This window comes from Abrus precatorius, unplaced genomic scaffold (assembly GCF_003935025.1).
Source record: "Abrus precatorius isolate BTA unplaced genomic scaffold, Abrus_2018 Scaffold8, whole genome shotgun sequence".
Taxonomy (NCBI): Eukaryota; Viridiplantae; Streptophyta; class Magnoliopsida; order Fabales; family Fabaceae; genus Abrus; species Abrus precatorius.
Window position 1 is genome coordinate 32,990,212 of NW_020874428.1, and position 19,273 is coordinate 33,009,484.

The following is a 19,273-nucleotide window of genomic DNA, read 5'->3' on the forward strand; positions in this document are numbered from 1 at the left end:
AAAGGCAAACAAAACAAAATTAATTAAATAGAACAAAGATATTATTGTTTATATTAAAAACATTTTTGCATAAAAAATATTATTAGTAATCAAATTTAGTATTTTTAAATAATAATCTATCAATGATTAAATTGAATAAAGTAAGCTTAATTAGAGTTTGGAGGAAAAGACAGATCCAAAAATGAGGTACCAATCGCAGTAGAACCTAAGAACTTGAGTTACTTGTAATACAATCTAATCCAATAGAGCTGAGAGTAAACTGTTGCCATAAATTCAAGCATGACATTACAATCTGAGAAAGACTGAAAGACAGCGATGGCTTGTAGTGTTTAATAGGAATTGCATAAATATCAATAAACTCCCCCATAACCTGATTGTCTAGCCTTAGCCTTATTTTTTCAGGTTTAATATAATTTTCTGTTCTCATCGCACTCTATTTTCATCCTATTCGTTATTGATTCTTGATATTCCAAAACAAAAAGTGATTCAATCTTCAATGTTACCAACCATTTAAGGCCATGAAAAGAACTAAGATTTCATATAAAATAAATGAAAATTAAAAATGACATTATCGATGATTTTATTTTAATTAGACTAAAAAGTTCAAAATTTTCATGTTGAAAACTAGTTTTAAAGAAGAGATTGAACTTGAGAATATAATTATTCACGTAAATGGTGAAAATTTATTTTTTACTACACCTTTGACACATCCCTTTGGAATAAATAAAAAGAATTTTAATGGAAGGGAAAGCTCAATAAAAGCTTTAGATATACTTTTAGTTCTTGTATTTTAATTTATGTGCAGTTTTAATTTAGTCTCTGTTTTGTAATTGTCTAAAATAAATTTTTGATATCAATATTTTATTCAATAATTAACAAAAATATGATAAAAATGTAATATATTATTAATTCATACAAATTTTAAAAAAAAAGTTTATAAAATATTTAAATAAAAATCAACCTATTTTTTTTAACATTTCTTTTTATCTATTGGAAACATTTTTGAACCCTTCTAAGCCCGTTGCCAACGTTCTAATATACACTAAACACAAATTATTGACACTAATTAATTCCTTTTTGAGACATGTAAATTTTGGTCGATGTAGGATTGGACCCTTTTCACCTTTGATTTTTTTTTTTCTAGGATCACGTCCTCGGAATTTGTATTAACTTTGGAATGGTAGACTTGTCAAATTGTTGCCTTCAAGTTAGTGAATTTGTCCCCCACATAACCTTTCATACATCTTCCATTTTAACATTCAGCACATATATTATTTATTTAGTGAATATTAATTTATTTATTTATAAAAAAATCATATAAAATGACAGCTGAATAATGAATTACCCGTATGTTATACAAAACACACATATATAAAATGTGACAGAACATAAATTAAAACATATATAAAATTTGATATACTGTCACTGTAATTTGTTTTCACATTATTAATAATTAGAATACATTATAAATGTGATTTTTATATTATTCTTATTATTATAAAATTAACAAATTTTGCTCATACAACAATATTTGATTGAATGAAATATATATTTTTTATACTATTAGTGTATTCAAATTAAATATTCTAAAAAATAATTAAAATATAAATTTAAAATAAAAATAAGTGTTTTAAACTATAAATTAAAATTAATTCAATTATTAAATATTGTTTTAATTATAACTTATCCCATTATCTCTATTAACTTATAAATATGTCTTATAATACTGTCATCAACGGATTTTGCAGGCAAGGGTTCATGCAATGCAGGAGGCTATTGGAGTTCTCTCAAAGATGACCATTAATGGGATTTGATCAACATTTCTCATGAGGGCGTGTTTGGAGTTGTGATTTTGTGCGGATTATCTGCGAGGATTGAATGGTAAGGTAGGAGTTTATGTAATGTGATTCTCTCATGCTTACTTTGTTGAGAGTTTAGAAGAGAAAAAAAGAAAAAATAAAAAAATTAATACAAAATTCTCAAATTAAAAAAAGTTGAAAAATGAGATTACCAAAGTTTTCGAAAGTTTCTCTTATCTAAAACATCTTAAACAAGGATAACGATCACAAAAATGTGACTATCTTTATTTATTTCTTTTTTAAAAACTAACTCCCAAATGGCTTAAGATTCTTATCATTTTTTAATTTTTTTTACCATGTCTCTTAACTCTAAAAGAAGCAGCTTTTGTAGAATCGTTCTTCCGGGCATCTTTTCACTCTCTCTTTGGGTTTCTGTTTTGTTAATATCTTGGTTTATGCATCAAATCTAGTCCTTTTGGTAATTCCAGTTGTCCTATAAAGTTAATATCAAATTAATCTAGAAATATATAATTTTTTTCTTTCATTTTTGTTGTTTATTTTGGTCCGAGTTTTTAATCTTTGCACGTGCTAGATGTTGAATGCACCTATCTATGAGAATAAGTTCCTTTTTTTTTTGTTAGATGTTGAATGCACCTAACACAAAACACACAAGTATTGGTATATTTGTTTCCTCTGGTGAAGTAAATAGCATTCAACCGAAACTCTTGCACAAAGGTTAAAGTTCTTTATGCATCCTGTCAGACAAGAAAAACATATTGGCATGATATGAAATATAAATGTATTGTCTACTAATTGTTGACGGACTCAGAAAATCTAAAAACGTTGGTGAAACAAACTGGAAAAGCTCCATGCATGATGTTTCGATTATATATCATCATCAGTCATTGTCAACACACCTTGTTTGTGGTCATCAAAATAATTTATATGATTGGCATATATACTACTAGTATGGTCCATACACAACATCAGATTCACGGAAAGATAACATAGTCCAACTACTAAACCTATAACATAAAACACATTACCAGCTTATCAGAAAAATCCAAAAAGCCAAAGGTTACCTGAGGAGTGCTATGGCAATGGTGGTGCTGTCTGATTGTAGATAATCCATACACAAGTCAGAACTGATGCGGGAAATTTTTAGTGTGGATGCACTGGCTGCTTCAATGCTTGATTTCCATATAAGAGCTACACAACTTGAACATGCAAGGGATTGCTGTAAGCAATTTTAGTTCTTGATAAAGATAAGTTTGTCCTTTAAATATGAACCTCCCCATTAGTCTTTGCCATACCAATCACCACATGTCATTAAGAAAACTTGCATCATTGCGCCTGAATAAAGGTATGTGTTTAAGATCTGATAGCAGAGTCTTTAAATTGTCAGATATACATGTAAAACCAATGCCAGAAGTAAGACACCAAAGCAGAATATGGAAGGACAATTGGCACATTTATTGTTGGAAGCTTAAGGTGATTCAGTGTTGAAGAAGACTGCTTAATGGTCTCTTTAGATATAATGTTTGTATCAGTTTAAATTGATATTCTGTTGAGAAGTTCCATATAAAATATCATATTTCTTTGTTTCAAAACATGATAGCCAAACACAATTACGCATTAGAGAAATGTTAGTAATTTTCTTTCCAACATGCTTTTTAGTTATTACTTGAAATTCATGCTGGTCTCAGGCCTTATTCAGTGGCTCCTGATCCCAATTTACTGTGTTCCACCTGTCAACCTAACAAAGAGCGTATTAAAAAGAGTACGTCACCCACCATAATACTGGCATTTCTCTTACATATTACACAATTCACAGATTGCAAAAGCAATTTTATGATTTAGTTAAATGTCATTTTTGTGGTTGCTTGGTAAGAAGATAACTAATACACGCGCCCGCCAGCACAGAATAAATAGAGAGAGAAAGAGAGAGAGTTAACTTGTGAACAATGGTGAGGCTAAGTATCAGAATCAACTCTATTTAACTTTCAGCATTCTATGGTTCATTTATGAATACAATAGGATACTAATCTCCAGCTGCGCGCCAAGAGCAGATAAAGAATAGAAGAATATGGTGCTTGGCAACAAGAATCATGATTTCTTCAGCCGAATATAACAAGTGAATAACTTTAACCCTTTGGTTCCGTTTAGATAAAAATGACTAGATCTTTGTCTAGGATTTGTTTGATTGCTATTTGATGCTTCTTAATTAAACCACTGCTGAAAAATGAATAAGTACTTTGAATATAATTATGGGCTTTTAGACTCGTCAGTTATTCATGTTATGGTATTTTAATTTGTTTGCACATTTCTTAATTTGTTGAAACCTGAAAGCTTCAATTCTTTTCAAATAGATTAGCTGAGTAATATGAGCAACAGTAATTCAAACAACTGAGTTCTAATTCTTTATGTGGACCGTTGATGGATGCTGACGTTGAGGGAACAAAAAGAGAGAGCAAATTGAATGGTGATGGTGTTTAGAGTAAGGAAAATTTTCTAAATTATAAAAAATAGATTATGTTCTTTTAAAGAGATTTGGAGAATCGTAGAGTCTCTTTCAAGGTCATATTTTGAACAGTTTTAATAGAATATAAAGAAACTCATTTTTTGTAAAAAAATAGGATAGACAAAAAAATAATTCTAAGTCCACAAGACCAAAGGCTTTTTCAATCAGTTTTTGAAAATTTTCTAGTCTATAGACTAAAAATAACTAAAATTAGTAAAAAAAAAAGACTGACAAGAAAATTATTCTAAGTTCATAAGACAGAAAGTCTTTCGAGGAGTTTTTGAAGATTTTCAAGTACCTAACACCAAAAATTGCTCAAAAAACAAGAAGTAATAAGAAAAATATTCCGAGTTCATAGGATTAAAAGTGCTCTCAGATTTCTCATAAAATTAGTCAAAAAGTATAAATTGAGGGAGAAATTATTCCAAGTCTACAAGACTGAATGAGCTCTCAGATTTCTCTTAAAATTGCTCAAAAAATAGGAAATTGCAAGAAAAATCAGTTGAAGGTTCAAAACACAAAAAAAGATTGTGGGCGATAGCAGTTATGAAAGAAACCACAATGTTAGCACGATCAGAAGTAGTCATGAATAATGGACAGTAACAATTGAAGACAAACACGTATAGAAGGCAGTTACTGAGGAGTGCTTGCGAAAAGAAGAGAACAATGGTGGTCTATTTTCCTATAAATACTACAAAACATTATTTTTTAAATGACGACTTTTTACACCCAGATACTGCACAAAAACTCTCTGCACGCTAAAATTTTACACCGATCCAGACACCAACTATTAAAAAACTTATGGTAGTTATTGTTTATTGCTAAGAGTCGTACATTTACAATTTACAGTTTAATTCTAATTTATTTACTTCTTGTTCATTTTACATTATTTATTTTTGCAATTATGTCTTTGTTTAGTGCAATTCTATAAACTCTCTTATGTTCAATTTAAATTGCTTTTTGTTTCATCATTATTTTACTATTTCTACTTAAGTTCACACTTTGCGATGTTAATTTGAATCATTACGTTAATAACACATTTAAAAGCATAAAATTTAATTTTTAAATTATTTTTAGATTTATTTATTTACAACCTATGAATTTTTACCCTAATCAAATGCACAACCGATAAAAAATATAAAGGTAGGCTTAATTGAGATGAGTTGAGTGAGATTAAATTATTGGGAATAGTGACCTATTTGATCATAATTCCATGTAGGGGAAGAAATTGTAAGAGAGAGAGAGGGGGGGGGGATATTTTGCTCCAACTATATATATATTCCTGTAGGGTGTTGCACTGTCCCATCACGCATGTGATCGCATATGCAAGGATTAATTTTGCATTAATTTATAGGGACAGCTCCATGAAGAAAAAAATGGCCCCACGCACCATTTTATGTGCTTCCCTTTTCAATTGTGACAATAGAATGGAAATAAATAACAAATTAATGGAAATAATCAAATTCAACAAACTATGAAATCTATACTAAAGCAATTTCTACCAAAAACTAGCGAGTAAAACTATTTTGCTATGACTAGTGCAGTGTTCTTGATTTAAACGACTACTAGAAGTATTGAACATAGCATTCTAAGTATGTGACTTTAACTAATTTAATTAGTTGCACCACTTGAAGAGATTTGTATTATGTTTAATTTCATGTTAGAATCTAAGTGGATTTTCATTTACTTAGATGCTCCTAGTTGTAATTTTCATATTAAATTTGTTGAAAAACTTTTTAACGTGCTTTTAAACATGCACTTAAGCATTCATAAATCATAACAAAGGCTTTTAAAATCATCATCAGTTGCTCGCTTTTTTTTAGGTAAGTCACTGACTACTAGCTCCTACTTTAAATGGTTTATTTGTGCCCTACGGTTTTGCATGGACCCCGAATCAACGATAGAGGAAATATAAAATATGGAATAATCAAATGGAAAGTTCATGTTGATCTTTTTATGTAAAGTGTGTGTCCTTACTCATAAATGTTTGCAAACATGTGACATTGAAATAGGCCACGAGGGCAGTACGACGAAAGAGTTATGGTTTTGACTTAATATACGTACATGCTCGAGAAAATGACAAAACAATATATGTATATACACACACATGCGAATACACCAAGTACTTGAATACGAAATTATAAAATCAATTAACCAACACACTCAGAGATAACAACATATTGGATAACGTGGCCGTTTTTTTCTTCCAAAAACATAACCAGATAAAAAGTAAAAAAACAAAAGGTGCCTTTTAAAAACAACTCCAATAGATTAATTCAATGGACTATATAATAAGGTTTCGTGTTCAACAAGTGATCAATTTTTTCACTGTAATGTAAGACGCATGGGAACCTTCAAATATTTTTTAAGTTCATCTTAAACTAAAACACAAGCTTCTTGTATATATATATATATATATATATATATATATAGACACACAGACACACATATTTTTAAAGTTTAGAATGGTTACGAATTCATTTCATGAGGGAACCCCGAAAATTCTAGGATCCCAGTTTTCTTTGAATCAAAATGAAAGCATATATATTTTTTTGAACATTTAGTGAGCTATCAAGCACACATCCTATTTGATGGGGGCAATGTCCCCTTGCACATCGAATCAATCCTTGTAGATAATACTTCTCTTCAATAATCTCAAGCAGTGGAGCGTGATGGTGGTGTTACCTGCAAAAGTACGCTAACGTACAAGTTGGTATAATTTTAAGTGAAATAATATTGAAGAAAAATGATACTTATTTGAATGAGTTGAATTTGGGCTTACATAGGGCAAAAGTGCAACTGAATCTCTATCCTATGTTTGGGGTCATCTTTCATTGTCATCTTAATAGATTTTTCTTAAAGTGGACTCTACTAATAACACTCCACAAGAATATTTCAAAAACATGCACAGTAGTCATGCTCTCATTAACTTGACCCTTTTAGATGAAGTATACCCACTTAATACGGCGGATGTAAACCCAACTGTAATTAAGTTTTTTTTTTAAAATATCTTAACCATGTTGGCTAGGTCAAAACATTATTCTTAAACACACAAATAGTCTTACTAACAATTAAGTTTTAGAAAGTTGTACTATTTGGTTACAAAGAAACATGGAGTCTCTAATTACTAATATGAAGAGAAAAATGATATAAAGTGTGTTAATTTGTCTTTCAAGTACAACCCAATAAAGCATTAACCTTCACAACGTAAAAAATAACATCACTTTAAACACTCTTGTCCTGTTCCAAGAGCGTTTGTTTTAAAAGGAAGAGAAGGCACTTGATCCCCATGACTTGACTTGTTTGGTTTCCAATTGATACGAAACACAGCACGTTTTGAACGAATTAAAAATCAAATAGAAGCTGGACAAAAAATGTTAAAGATCGGTGCTAACTTTTGCAAAGGCTGCAATAGCATGTGACACAACCAAGTTTCACAGCTCTTAGAAGTACTGGGTGTTTGGTACTGAAAATTATGGTTCATAAAAACAGTACTACACAGAACGGATTCCGTATGCTTCAGGGCTAAACCACAGAGAGTAAAATACAAAGCAACACAATGAGAGGGTACATTTGGTATTCCAGTACAATTCATTATACTACCCAACCCTTAACTTTCGGAGTCACTAGGAATTACGTTTGTTTCCACACTCACAAGATCAAATTCTCTCCATGGCCACATGTAGGATCACTTGTGCATGCCCACTTTTTCCTTAATGCATTATTTGAATAATACAAAATAAATTTAAAATAATATTAAATAAAATTTTTTAAATGACTTGTTTTTATAAAAAAAATTAATTTTGTTTATCATTAATAACTTTTTTTTGTATTTAAATCTCATTCTAAGTGTATTTGATTATTGTTTTTATATTTTTAAAATATTAATATTTTTTTATCAATAAAAGCATAACAAAATAAAATAAAATTTAGTTGTATAATTTATTAAAATAAAATTTATTTTTTTGGTAATTTCTAGTTACTTGCTTCAAATATTATTTTAGTCTTTAATGAAGGTGATGAAAAAAAAATGTTGATTTATATTATTTTGATTAAGATTTTGGAGAGGTGAAGAAAAAGGATGGGAAAGTGTACAAAAGGGTAAGTGTCGGAACAAAAATAGAAGAAACCTAGCAGAAAAAATTGGCCAGATTTTTCCAACAAACCAAAGGCGGTGGCACTTGTATGTGGAAGAAAGAACCTCTTTCTTAAGTTAATTACCAAACGCAGCTACGCCACTCGTTTTATGCCTCACCCTCTTTATTCTTCTTCTTCTTCTCTTTGGTCGTTCTTGGATTGATTCAGGTGATGGTGTATGGGTTGAAGGAATTGAGATTGTTTCCGGAATGGAGTGGGACAGCAATTCCGATCTGAGCGGTGACGAAGAGGAAGGATTCCTACTCAACGATGCAGATTCCCCTCTCCCTTTTCCCTTTCCCGTTCAAAACCTTCTCCAAACGGCACCGTGTGGCTTCGTCGTCACCGATGCGCTTGAACCTGACCACCCTATTATTTACGTCAACACCGTTTTCGAGATGGTTACCGGTTACCGGGCCGAGGACGTTCTCGGTCGCAATTGGTCAGTTTCCTCTTCCTGCTTGTTTTCAATGCTAGGTTTAGGTTTGGCTCTTTTTTCGCGCCGTGTTTCTCAGGCTGTTTGTTTTGCATGCTGTGAGGTGAGGAGGATTTGTTTAAGTCAATTGTGTTGGAGTGAGATTTGCTAGGAAATGGATATACTCTGTTTTGATTATGCTAAGGAGGTGATTTTGCTGCTGTTGTGAGTGTTGATTAACGAGAGATATTGAACTTGTGCTTATGGTCATTCTTGTAGTCCGGATAGTTTTTAGGGATTTCTTTGTTTCTGTATGATGAGTGAATCTCGTTGCTTTTTTGTACTGTGGAGTGAAGGGCTGGGAATCTGAACAGACTGAACTGAAGGCTGTAGGATGCTTTGGGTATCAGAGGTGTTCGAATGACTTATACTTGCTAATATGTATGATCTGGAATTACAGTGTGTTATCTGCAAAGGTTTAATGTTAATGTCCTATTCTTTTCATAGGTTCAAAATTATCCTTCCTTAAATTAAATTTCTTACAAAAATTGTGAGCATTGCCTTGACTGTGTTTGGAGCTTGTATAGATAATATTTCTGGATATTTTTGGGCCTATAAACAAGTGTTTGGTTTTTCATGGTTGATACCGTAGGCAAGGGTGTAGACTTGTTAGGATCCACACATACTTGATAGAATATATATCTTCTGCTCTGATCAGGATTAAGTCAATTACAAGCACATGATGAGGTCAGATTGTTAGGATACACTCAGGTTATGTTGAGAATATGTGGGAGATTATGAAAAATTTGATGAAAAATTCATCCATACTATGGACATCGTGAAGTGTGATGTGATGGCAGATGATGTAAACAACGACCAACTGCATTGCCGCATTGGTGTTCAGGGGATTATGAGAAATTAACCTAATGGTGAACATGATAAGATATCAAACGGTATTTTTTTTCCGCCATGTGTTAGAATTTTTTTGAATCAAATGAATTCTAAAACTCCACCATTCGTGAACCACTGTTAAGAAGAGATGGTTGAAATACAAATATGGTCAGTCTGGAATTTTTTTTTGTGGAATATAGAAGTATACCAGGTCTTCATGTATCAAAAGTCTTAGGATTAGGCTGCTTGTATATTGGAAGCTTTTGAATGGCTAATACTGAGATGGATGTTCACATATGCTACTGGTTTTGACAGTGGAATCCAGTGTTTTAGGGCTGGCCTCATTACTGTATTCTGATGAACTGTTATTTTTCATCACTGAACAAATGATTCTTTATGGGGAGGATCTCAACCCATAGTTATCAATAGTAGGCTATAGCGGCGTTACAGCTGAATAGTGGATCGGAGCAGCCATAGACCACTATAAAACATGAATAGCAGCTGTAGCACTGCCATAGTGGCATTGGAGTAAAACTTGAAAAAAAAATTCATTTTTTTCCTTATAAAAAACTGCTTTGGGGGATTTTTATTTTTATTTTTCACTTTTATTGTTATTGTTATTTACTTGTATGTTTGATATTCTAGTATGTTTCATTTGTCCTATTGCTTGCAGTGAATCAATGATTCTTTGATTAAAATTTCAATTTCATCCCTAGGTTAGTTAGCGTCAAATATTTTAGTTTCTAAAATTTTAAAAATATTATGTTAGTCCTTGACTTTCAACTTGCATTTTAGTCTTTAGATCCAGACATTATCAATAGACAGTAATAAAATGCTAAAGTAACATGTATAATTGATTAAGTGATAAAAAAGACGTCATATATATAGTTTGTGTTTTCATTTCATTTTAGTCTTTAAGATTGTCACCTACTAGATATTTTAGTCCTTAACAATGACTACACTAAAGACTATCTCAATCTAAGGAAAGCATTTGAAGATCTTCAATCTCACTCTTTCTTTCTCTCTCTCTCTCCTCTTATGGTCTGACCTCGATTCACACTTTACTTCGCTTCACTAATCCTCACCACTGCTTCAACCTTCTCACATCGCTCAAACAATCACATTCCTAATCCCAAACCAAAACCCTAACCTCAATGTCTGACCTAACAGACCAAACCCCAAAAGAAGTGAACGTTGTTTCAAGCTGGTTTGTGCCTAGGTAAGAGCGCTGGACCCCAATGAGAGATGATTCTAGAAGCATTGGAAGAGTTTCATAGGAAAGGTAATGGGTTGAAAGATGGGGAATTGAGGAAGAGTTGTATTATCTTGCTGAAGCAATTCAAGAAAAGTTTCATGGGTTGTTCTAGCTTCCCCTAAGGTCTCACTTTTGGGGCTATAAAAACTAGATTTTGAAGAAATGATTGCCTATTTTTGGCTATTTTTTGAGATTTCTTGAAAAATAAGCTTTTTTTTTTTTTTGGCGCACATCATTTTGAATCTGCAGCGGATTTTTGAAGGAGTGTGGTTGTAGAAGCTTGGATTATTTAGATGGGTAACCAAGTAAGTTCCAATCTAAAACATGCCCCTCTTCTTGAAATATTGACAAAGATAAAACATAACCACAAGAGGTAAAATTGCAAAGGAAGATGATGGTGGAAAGGGAAGGAGAAGATTTGAAGGTTTGAACAGTGAAACAATGTCTTTTTGCCAACTCAGCTTTCACCTTTATTATTTAACGTGACATATCAGCATTTTATTACTGTGTATTGATAATATATAAGTCTAAGGACTAAAATGTCCGAAGAGATGGGATTAAGGGCTTAATGTGACATATTAAAAATTTCAAAGACTAAATTATTCGATGCTTATTATCTCAAGGACCAAAATGAGGGAGGGTTTAGTTGTGATTCTTTTGATTATTATTTCTTAATTTTTGTAGGGTCAATGATGCATTTACATTGTTTTGTTGTGGGTACTTGCAACTGATCAAGTACTATCGTGTCTATGATTGGTTGCAGTGTCATTAAATGCATAATAGTATTAGTTTGTTAAGCTATTATTATCTCTTAGTAAGTACTTTGTTATATTAAATTTCGGCTTTGAATCCTCCTTGGTGGGAGAGCTATGTGAGGATTTTCAGTGAGGGGTCTCCTCTCCAACAAAGTCAATGAAGCATATTTCCGTTTAAAGCCTCTTCTTGGACTAGTATGGAAAGCACCATTTGTTTTTAATAGCAGAGTCCAATGGGGAAGATTTATCTCCATTCCCAAAAGGAAGTTCTAGCATAGCTTTCACATTGTAGGATCACTTCAATTGTTCTTATTGGGATGGACCCCTTAATATTCAGTTGGGGCATCTATGTGTTGCTCACTTTTCTTATTCTTGCCTTTTGAAAGGATCACCAGCTCTAAAGTTGGTATATTATTTTCTATTGATTAGAAATGAATTATAAGTGGTTGAATTCCAATGCTTGATGTTAGGACAAGATTTTGTATCCTGCTAAAAGTTTATCATTTCTGCCCCTCCCCACTTTCTTTGAGTCTTCAGGCTCTTGTTTATAGGGCAAGCAAGTGATGTGTCTGAAGCATACTTTGCCACATACCTCTATATAAGGAAAAATAAGTAGAAGAGGTATATAAGAAAACAAGAGATATGTGCTGGCCTTTTAGCATGTTTCTTACTTTGTTAAGTCTCTATCAGTCTATTGCTTGTTAGTTCTGATTCAAAGTGATTTTGTTTTAATCATTTCAAAATATTTTGCAGCCGTTTCTTGCAGTGTCGAGGTCCTTTTGCTAAGAGAAGGCATCCATTGGTGGACTCAACTGTAGTGTCAGAAATTAGAAGATGTCTTGAAGAGGGGATTGAATTCCAAGGTGAGTTGCTGAACTTTAGGAAAGATGGATCTCCTCTGATGAACAGATTGCGGCTGACACCTATTTATGGAGATGATGAGACTATAACACATGTCATTGGAATCCAGTTCTTCACAGAGGCAAACATTGATCTTGGTCCTGTTCCGGGTTCTACAATTAAGGAATCTGCTAAATCATCTGATCGATTTCATTCTGTGCTTTCTCCATTGCGTCCTGTTCCAGCGGGGGACCGGAATGTATCACGAGGAGTTTGTGGGATATTGCAATTGAGTGATGAGGTACTGTCTCTCAAGATACTTGCTCGATTAACTCCTAGAGATATTGCATCAGTTAGCTCAGTCAGTAGAAGATTGTATGAGCTGACAAAAAATGAAGATCTCTGGAGAATGGTGTGCCAAAATGCGTGGGGCAGTGAGACTACAAGTGTTTTAGAGACGGTGCCTGGTGCAAGGAGACTTGGATGGGGTCGGCTAGCAAGGGAATTGACCACTCTTGAAGCAGCCACATGGAGGAAGTTGACTGTTGGAGGTGCTGTTGAACCCTCGCGCTGTAATTTTAGTGCTTGTGCTGTTGGTAATAGAGTTGTCCTATTTGGTGGTGAAGGGGTTAACATGCAACCTATGAATGACACCTTTGTATTGGATCTCAATTCTAGTAATCCTGAGTGGCAACACGTCCAGGTAAGCTCTCCTCCTCCTGGCCGTTGGGGCCACACACTTTCATGTGTTAATGGTTCTCATTTGGTTGTATTTGGAGGCTGTGGAAGGCAGGGGTTGCTGAACGATGTGTTTGTTCTGGACCTGGATGCAAAGCCTCCAACATGGCGTGAAATTTCTGGATTGGCACCTCCACTTCCTAGATCATGGCATAGCTCTTGTACTCTTGATGGCACTAAGTTGATAGTTTCTGGGGGATGTGCAGATTCTGGAGTACTCCTGAGTGACACTTTCCTCCTTGATTTGTCAATGGAGAAGCCTGTTTGGAGAGAGATACCAGTTGCATGGACCCCACCTTCTCGTCTGGGCCACACATTGTCTGTTTATGGTGGTAGGAAAATACTTATGTTTGGGGGTCTGGCCAAGAGTGGGCCCCTGCGATTTCGTTCCAGTGATGTATTCACAATGGATTTAAGTGAGGAGGAACCTTGTTGGAGATGTGTAACAGGGAGTGGCATGCCTGGTGCTGGAAATCCTGGGGGCATAGCTCCTCCTCCTAGACTTGATCATGTTGCTGTTAGTCTTCCAGGTGGAAGAATTCTGATATTTGGTGGGTCTGTTGCAGGTCTTCACTCTGCCTCTCAGCTATACATTCTTGATCCAACTGATGAGAAGCCTACATGGAGAATCCTAAATGTACCCGGTCACCCTCCAAGATTTGCTTGGGGACATAGCACGTGTGTTGTTGGAGGAACAAGAGCTATTGTACTGGGTGGTCAAACTGGGGAGGAGTGGATGCTAAGCGAGCTCCATGAACTTTCTCTGGCGAGTTCTGTCATCTAATCCAGTAAATAAACACTGCTGTAGTGAAGGGAATACTATATGGCTCTGCTTAAAATTGTGAAATCAATTTGAGCATAAGTTGGCGGGAAAGATTGTATTGGTCACTAACTCGACAAGCATTGCTCTGGTCAGAGCGTGTGTATTAAGTTGTTACCACATTGCGTTTGCTTGTATGGTTGGTTCTGACTGGAGAAGAACTTCTCATTGAGTGACACGAGACAATGTTTTTTGTGAGGTTGTGTGAGACTATACCCTTCAGTACGCATAATGAATTATTCTTCCTGAATAGATTACTAGTGGTAATATATTAGGGTAGTTTCTCACTTGATTTCCCATGTGTTTTGTTCAAATTCTGTAATTTGAACCACGACAAAGGAGAGAAAAAAGGAAAAAAATACCATTGTATGTTCAGTCCCGTAATTAGGTCTACTATATTTTCTGGAAAACTCTACTGCTAATCTATGCTTCTTAACACGGGTGATCTGACAGTTCTGGAAGGCTAAATCAATGTAGTGGAACAGGTATGCCTGAAAAACTTTGTATATTGTTTGTTTATTTATTTAGATAGTGGATAGTTAATAGGATTGTACTTTATATCGTTGTCGGCGGGAATGTAGGGCAAGCTGGGTTTCTGTTGGATTTCATTCTATTGGCGGAACAAAAATTCCTCATGGTATCAAGTTTTTGTAACAGCACCTCTGCATGTTTTTTCAGAATCTGGCAACGTCACCGACATTTTTTAAATATATTTCTAGAATAAAAAAACGCTTCCAAACATGTACCAATTATCCTTACTTGTATGTTTGATACCTTTCGTTTGAGTTATATGTAAATTTTGTTATGTTTTAAGATTGAGTAAGTTACAATTTTAAGTCTCTTAGGGGTAGATTAATTTTTTATCATACGCATGATGCTTATTTTAATTTACTCATATTAGATTTATTTTATTTTTTTAATTAGATTGTTACTTGTAAAATAATTTATTTCGACCTTATCATATCTTCTTGTCAGTATACTGTAACCTCAAAAGAACTTATCATATCGTTTTTAAAGTATTTAAGTATTGCATCGAATATCGATAACAAATTTTTTAAAATTACTGTACATAAAATAGAGAGCGATTTGGTTTAAAAATATTTTTATTTTTATTACTTATTTGTCATAATATTTTTATTTTACTTTTATCTTAATTGACTTGGACTTTAACTAGCCATATATTTTTATTTTTTTATTCTTAAAAAATTATGCAGTAGTAATGCAAATAAAAAATGTTTTTTCAATCTAAACGGTTTCGAATATTTATAATTTAGTTTTCTTTTTCCATTTGCCTTAACATTTTTTTTAATGTTATGACTTCCACTCGTAAGAACTACATAAACGATAGACAATAGATATTAAATTGAAAATAATTAAATGTATATAAAATAAATGGAAAACATTTTTTTATATAAAAGATCAAACTAAAATGAGTATCGTGCAACAATTAAAATATATTTTGACCAAAAAAATTTATCGTCAAAATGATTTTGATAATTGCATAATATTTTTAAATACTAAAATTATTTTTCTCAAAAAGTTAAAAAAAAGTTGAGGAAAAACTCCTTGAAGAAAACCTCTTGAAATTTGTTCACAGCTGATGGTTTGAATAGGAGGAGATACTGCGCGGGGCATCACTGTCTGATTAAAAAAGCTTATAACTGAAAAGTATCGACGAATAGTGCTTGAAGTTTTTCCATTACTACTACTTTGTAAATGGCTTTATTATGACAATAAAGTTAATTGCTTTAATGTAACGCAGTAATAAATACATAAATAAGAAATAAAAAAAATAAACGTAGAGTTGGGAGAAAGAAAGGAATGGAAAGCGAGTACAGTAGAGTAGAGAGAGAGAGAGAGAGAGAGAGAGAGAGAGAGATAAGAAGAAAAAAGATCGAAATCCAAACCAACTTATCACTCAGTTCTTTCACTCTCCCCCAAACCAAAATGCCGATCAACAGCGATTCTACGCCGCCTCCTGTGATCGGCAAAATCGGGCCTTACACAGTTTTCATGACCCCACCATCTACTCCCAGTCCCAAACCCTCCTCCGACCCCATTATTCATTCTCCCAATAAGATCGTTCCTCCGCCGCCGCAGATTCCCAAAACCCCTCTCTCCCCCAAACCCCTCTCCGATGCCTCACTTTCCACCTTCTTCAAAAACGCTGTCACTAAGGTCCAAACAGGTACCTACCCACTTTACTCTCTTCATTTCTTAGGTTAGCTTCTCTCTCCTTTCCCCCAAAGCAAAACCATATACCTCGCTATTATACATATATTATAATAAATGTAAAATCCATGTCGTTTTTTATTATTGGAATTTTCAATTCAGCTGTTCAAAAGTCTGACTCCAATAATATCTATTTTTAGAAATACCTTCATCTCATCTCTGAAAATATATATCACTCTCTGACTCAGTCTTGTGGGATTCTTTTCCTTTTATATTTTTTTGATACAAGGATTCTTCCTAGGGTTCGTTGTGCTCACATTTTCTTCTCTCTTGTCCTATTCTCTTTCGTTCCAATTTTTGTAGTCGAACCAATATTTACCACTTTTTAAACTTGTTTCCCGTTTTTTAAGTTTCATATGTTTTTATTCTTCATAAATATATATAATCTTTTTGGGCTATGGAAATTGCTGCATTAAGTAACTTTGTATATACCCATTCTTCTCCGTTTCACTAAGTTGTGGCTGGGTATTTTATCATAACACCGCATGTTGTGTTTTTCTAATTCTAGTAAAGGAAATAAACGGATCTAAGTAATTGTTCTGTTACTTATGTATGTGGAATGGTTTTCAATCTTGATGCGGTATTGTACTGTCTCTTTCTAGTGTCTTGGATTTCACAAGAATCTATGAATAAGCATGTATTGTCCCTCTTTGGTTGAGGTTTTGGATCATGTTTATTCTTCTAAGTAAATGCCCATTACCTTTCCTTTTACAGCCCATTCAAGTTTGGATGATCATCTGGCACGTTGGTTTGGATTGAATCAGTCAAAGTATCAGTGGGCTCTTGATGATTATTATGAGACCAAAGGAATGGTAAGCAACTGACTGATACTAATTATGTGAACTTTCTGGTTGTGCCTCTGCTAGTCTCCAAAACATGCCAGCGGCACCTTGTTGACAGGATTGGAATGTCATTCCCTTCCTACTACATTTTGTGTATATTAAAAAAAAAAAAGAGTATCTTTTCTTTTATGATGCCACAGTAAAGTACTGAGAAAATTTTGCTTGTGGTCTCAATGTTTTGTGATTTATATTACATGCAATTGCTTTATTTGTGGGGTTAATAAACCACTGTGCTATTTGAGAAAGGAATAACTGAGAGTGGGCTTTGGTCTGAGTTTGTCAAAGGTAAAATAGTATTTGAAGTCAAGTCTGTCGTTTGGTCACATGCGTTATGTGCAAGTCACTGTAAAAGTTACAAGTTGAATCTGAAATAAACATTTTAAGTAAGGGGTAATGGCCTCTTCCCTGGTTCTTTAAAATTTATGTAATGATTATTATCATTATTGTTCTTATTCGTCTGTTCGATTTATGAATACACCAAATTGAAGTCTTATAAAACTTGAATTGATGTGTTACAATTTGGAGTCTGGTGAAAGTTTCTAGAGAGATGAGGAGTTTGTGGAACATAATAGGCTCTCTTTTTGTGGATACTTATCCACATTGCTGCCCTTTATGGTGTCAATTTATTATGGATTCTGTTATGAAGGCTTACTTTCTTTATCCCTGAACATAGCAATGTCTACTTCCAATACTATGTGTTGAACAATTAATGACAGTGATTTGGGATCTTGACCTTTCTGATTAAGAGTATATGCCTTTCTTTCTAGGGATTTTATTTTACTACTAAATGTGTCGCTATCTGGTGTACATAATCAATCCCCCCTCTCCTACAATTTGAGTTGTAAAAGAATGAAAGATTTTAACTGATATGATATATCCTCCCTGCTTCAATAACAAGTTTGAATTTTGTGTGTTTTTGCTTTTGAAAGTTTGATGCGTGTTGACTGTAGGAAAAAGGAGACATAAAAGTGAAAGAAATATCAAGCAAAGTACAGAGTGTTTGACTTGCTTAGAGCTGGTGGTAATACTACCTTTGTTTTGCAATATTTGTTATCCTTGAATTGCAAGAAGGATCTTTTAACTTGGCGAATGGTATCATTATGCAGGATTAATCAAAAGCGAGGCATGAAGACTCTTGCTTTGAGTATATTTATACCTTTTGTATTTACATGTGGAGTAGAACAAATGCGTCTGATATGTCAAAGAGTTATTTGATCTACATCCATTGATCTGATTCAATGGTTATTTTGCGACTCCTGCAGTCGAGTCTGATTATTTGGCAGTCTGTTCCTGTAATCTAATTATCAAGTTATTTTCTGGGGCAAATGTTTTGTTCTTAGTTTCAGTCGTGCTTTTGGGCTTCTGAATCTCGGAGCTGTTTTGTATTTGTACTTGGTTAAGGGAAAAAATTGACAGTTGCCTTCTCATGATGATTATCTTATCTTTTTATTTGCCTTATGAATTCCATAAATAGGTGAGTACGAATACTAACACAGAGACATCATTCTCATCGTCAATATCATCTTCGAATAGTAATTTTGAGAAACGACTAATCTTAACGGTTGTAGCCAGATGGTCGGTTTCTAATTGTCTCTCTCTCATCCATAATTCAATTTTACAAAAAATTAGAAGATTGCTGGCCTTCAAAATAACAAGGTACAACAATCTGGGTAAATGAGATTTTAGACCGATGCTAGATTTGGAGAAAATTGCATATAATTAGGAGGGATGCATTTACCTTGTTTTGCAACTAATATCAAATATCCTAGATGCAATATTTTTTTCAAGCGATAATTATTAGTGTAAAGATTTTCCTTTTAATTTGTTAGTTGTCATATCACGGATCCAGTCATAAATTTAGTGGACTAGAGTGTCACTTTCTTTTACTAATGGCATATGCCTCTAATTTCCGGAACAATGATCTTCGGCACATGGTACTAGAAAAGTGAGAATCTAATGTGTGTTTTGTTTTACGCACGCCTTGTTTGCCGTGTTGCAATTGCAAGTTTCGGTAATGCATCATGTATC

General features: G+C 33.6%; 2 protein-coding genes across 5 annotated transcripts; both read left to right on the forward strand.

Annotated features, from left to right (window-relative positions):
* The first annotated feature begins 8,423 nt into the window (after positions 1–8,423).
* Positions 8,424–14,530, forward strand: LOC113848141 (adagio protein 1). Of its 2 annotated transcripts, none has more exons than XM_027477531.1 (2): positions 8,424–8,899; positions 12,527–14,530. In XM_027477531.1, exons 1-2 carry the CDS (start codon positions 8,667–8,669, stop codon positions 14,133–14,135), a joined length of 1,842 nt encoding a protein of 613 aa, XP_027333332.1. In that variant the 5' UTR covers positions 8,424–8,666; the 3' UTR covers positions 14,136–14,530. The 2 variants fall into 2 exon arrangements, with proteins under 2 accessions (XP_027333332.1, XP_027333333.1); XM_027477532.1 differs by having other exon boundaries at positions 8,552–8,889; positions 12,547–14,530.
* Positions 9,323–18,669, forward strand: LOC113848142 (proline-rich receptor-like protein kinase PERK2). 3 transcript variants are annotated; one of them, XM_027477535.1, is made up of 5 exons: positions 9,323–9,333; positions 16,036–16,359; positions 17,118–17,215; positions 18,196–18,266; positions 18,352–18,644. In XM_027477535.1, the coding sequence occupies exons 2-4, from the start codon at positions 16,119–16,121 to the stop codon at positions 18,247–18,249; spliced, it is 393 nt and encodes a 130-aa protein (XP_027333336.1). In that variant the 5' UTR covers positions 9,323–9,333; positions 16,036–16,118; the 3' UTR covers positions 18,250–18,266; positions 18,352–18,644. The 3 variants fall into 3 exon arrangements, with proteins under 3 accessions (XP_027333336.1, XP_027333334.1, XP_027333335.1); XM_027477533.1 differs by lacking the exon at positions 9,323–9,333 and having other exon boundaries at positions 15,978–16,359; positions 18,196–18,263; positions 18,352–18,668; XM_027477534.1 differs by lacking the exon at positions 9,323–9,333 and having other exon boundaries at positions 15,998–16,359; positions 18,352–18,669.
* The last annotated feature ends 604 nt before the right edge of the window (positions 18,670–19,273 follow it).

Excerpts from the sequence above, each read along its gene's own strand:
- LOC113848142 (XM_027477533.1), top strand. The coding sequence starts at position 15,993 with ATGGAAAGCGAGTACAGTAGAGTAGAGAGAGAGAGAGAGAGAGAGAGA. Across the intron at positions 16,360-17,117 it reads TGTCACTAAGGTCCAAACAG|CCCATTCAAGTTTGGATGAT; the intron begins GTACCTACCCAC and ends TTCCTTTTACAG. Across the intron at positions 17,216-18,195 it reads ATTATGAGACCAAAGGAATG|GAAAAAGGAGACATAAAAGT; the intron begins GTAAGCAACTGA and ends TGTTGACTGTAG.
- LOC113848141 (XM_027477531.1), top strand. The coding sequence starts at position 8,667 with ATGGAGTGGGACAGCAATTCCGATCTGAGCGGTGACGAAGAGGAAGGA. Across the intron at positions 8,900-12,526 it reads GACGTTCTCGGTCGCAATTG|CCGTTTCTTGCAGTGTCGAG; the intron begins GTCAGTTTCCTC and ends AATATTTTGCAG.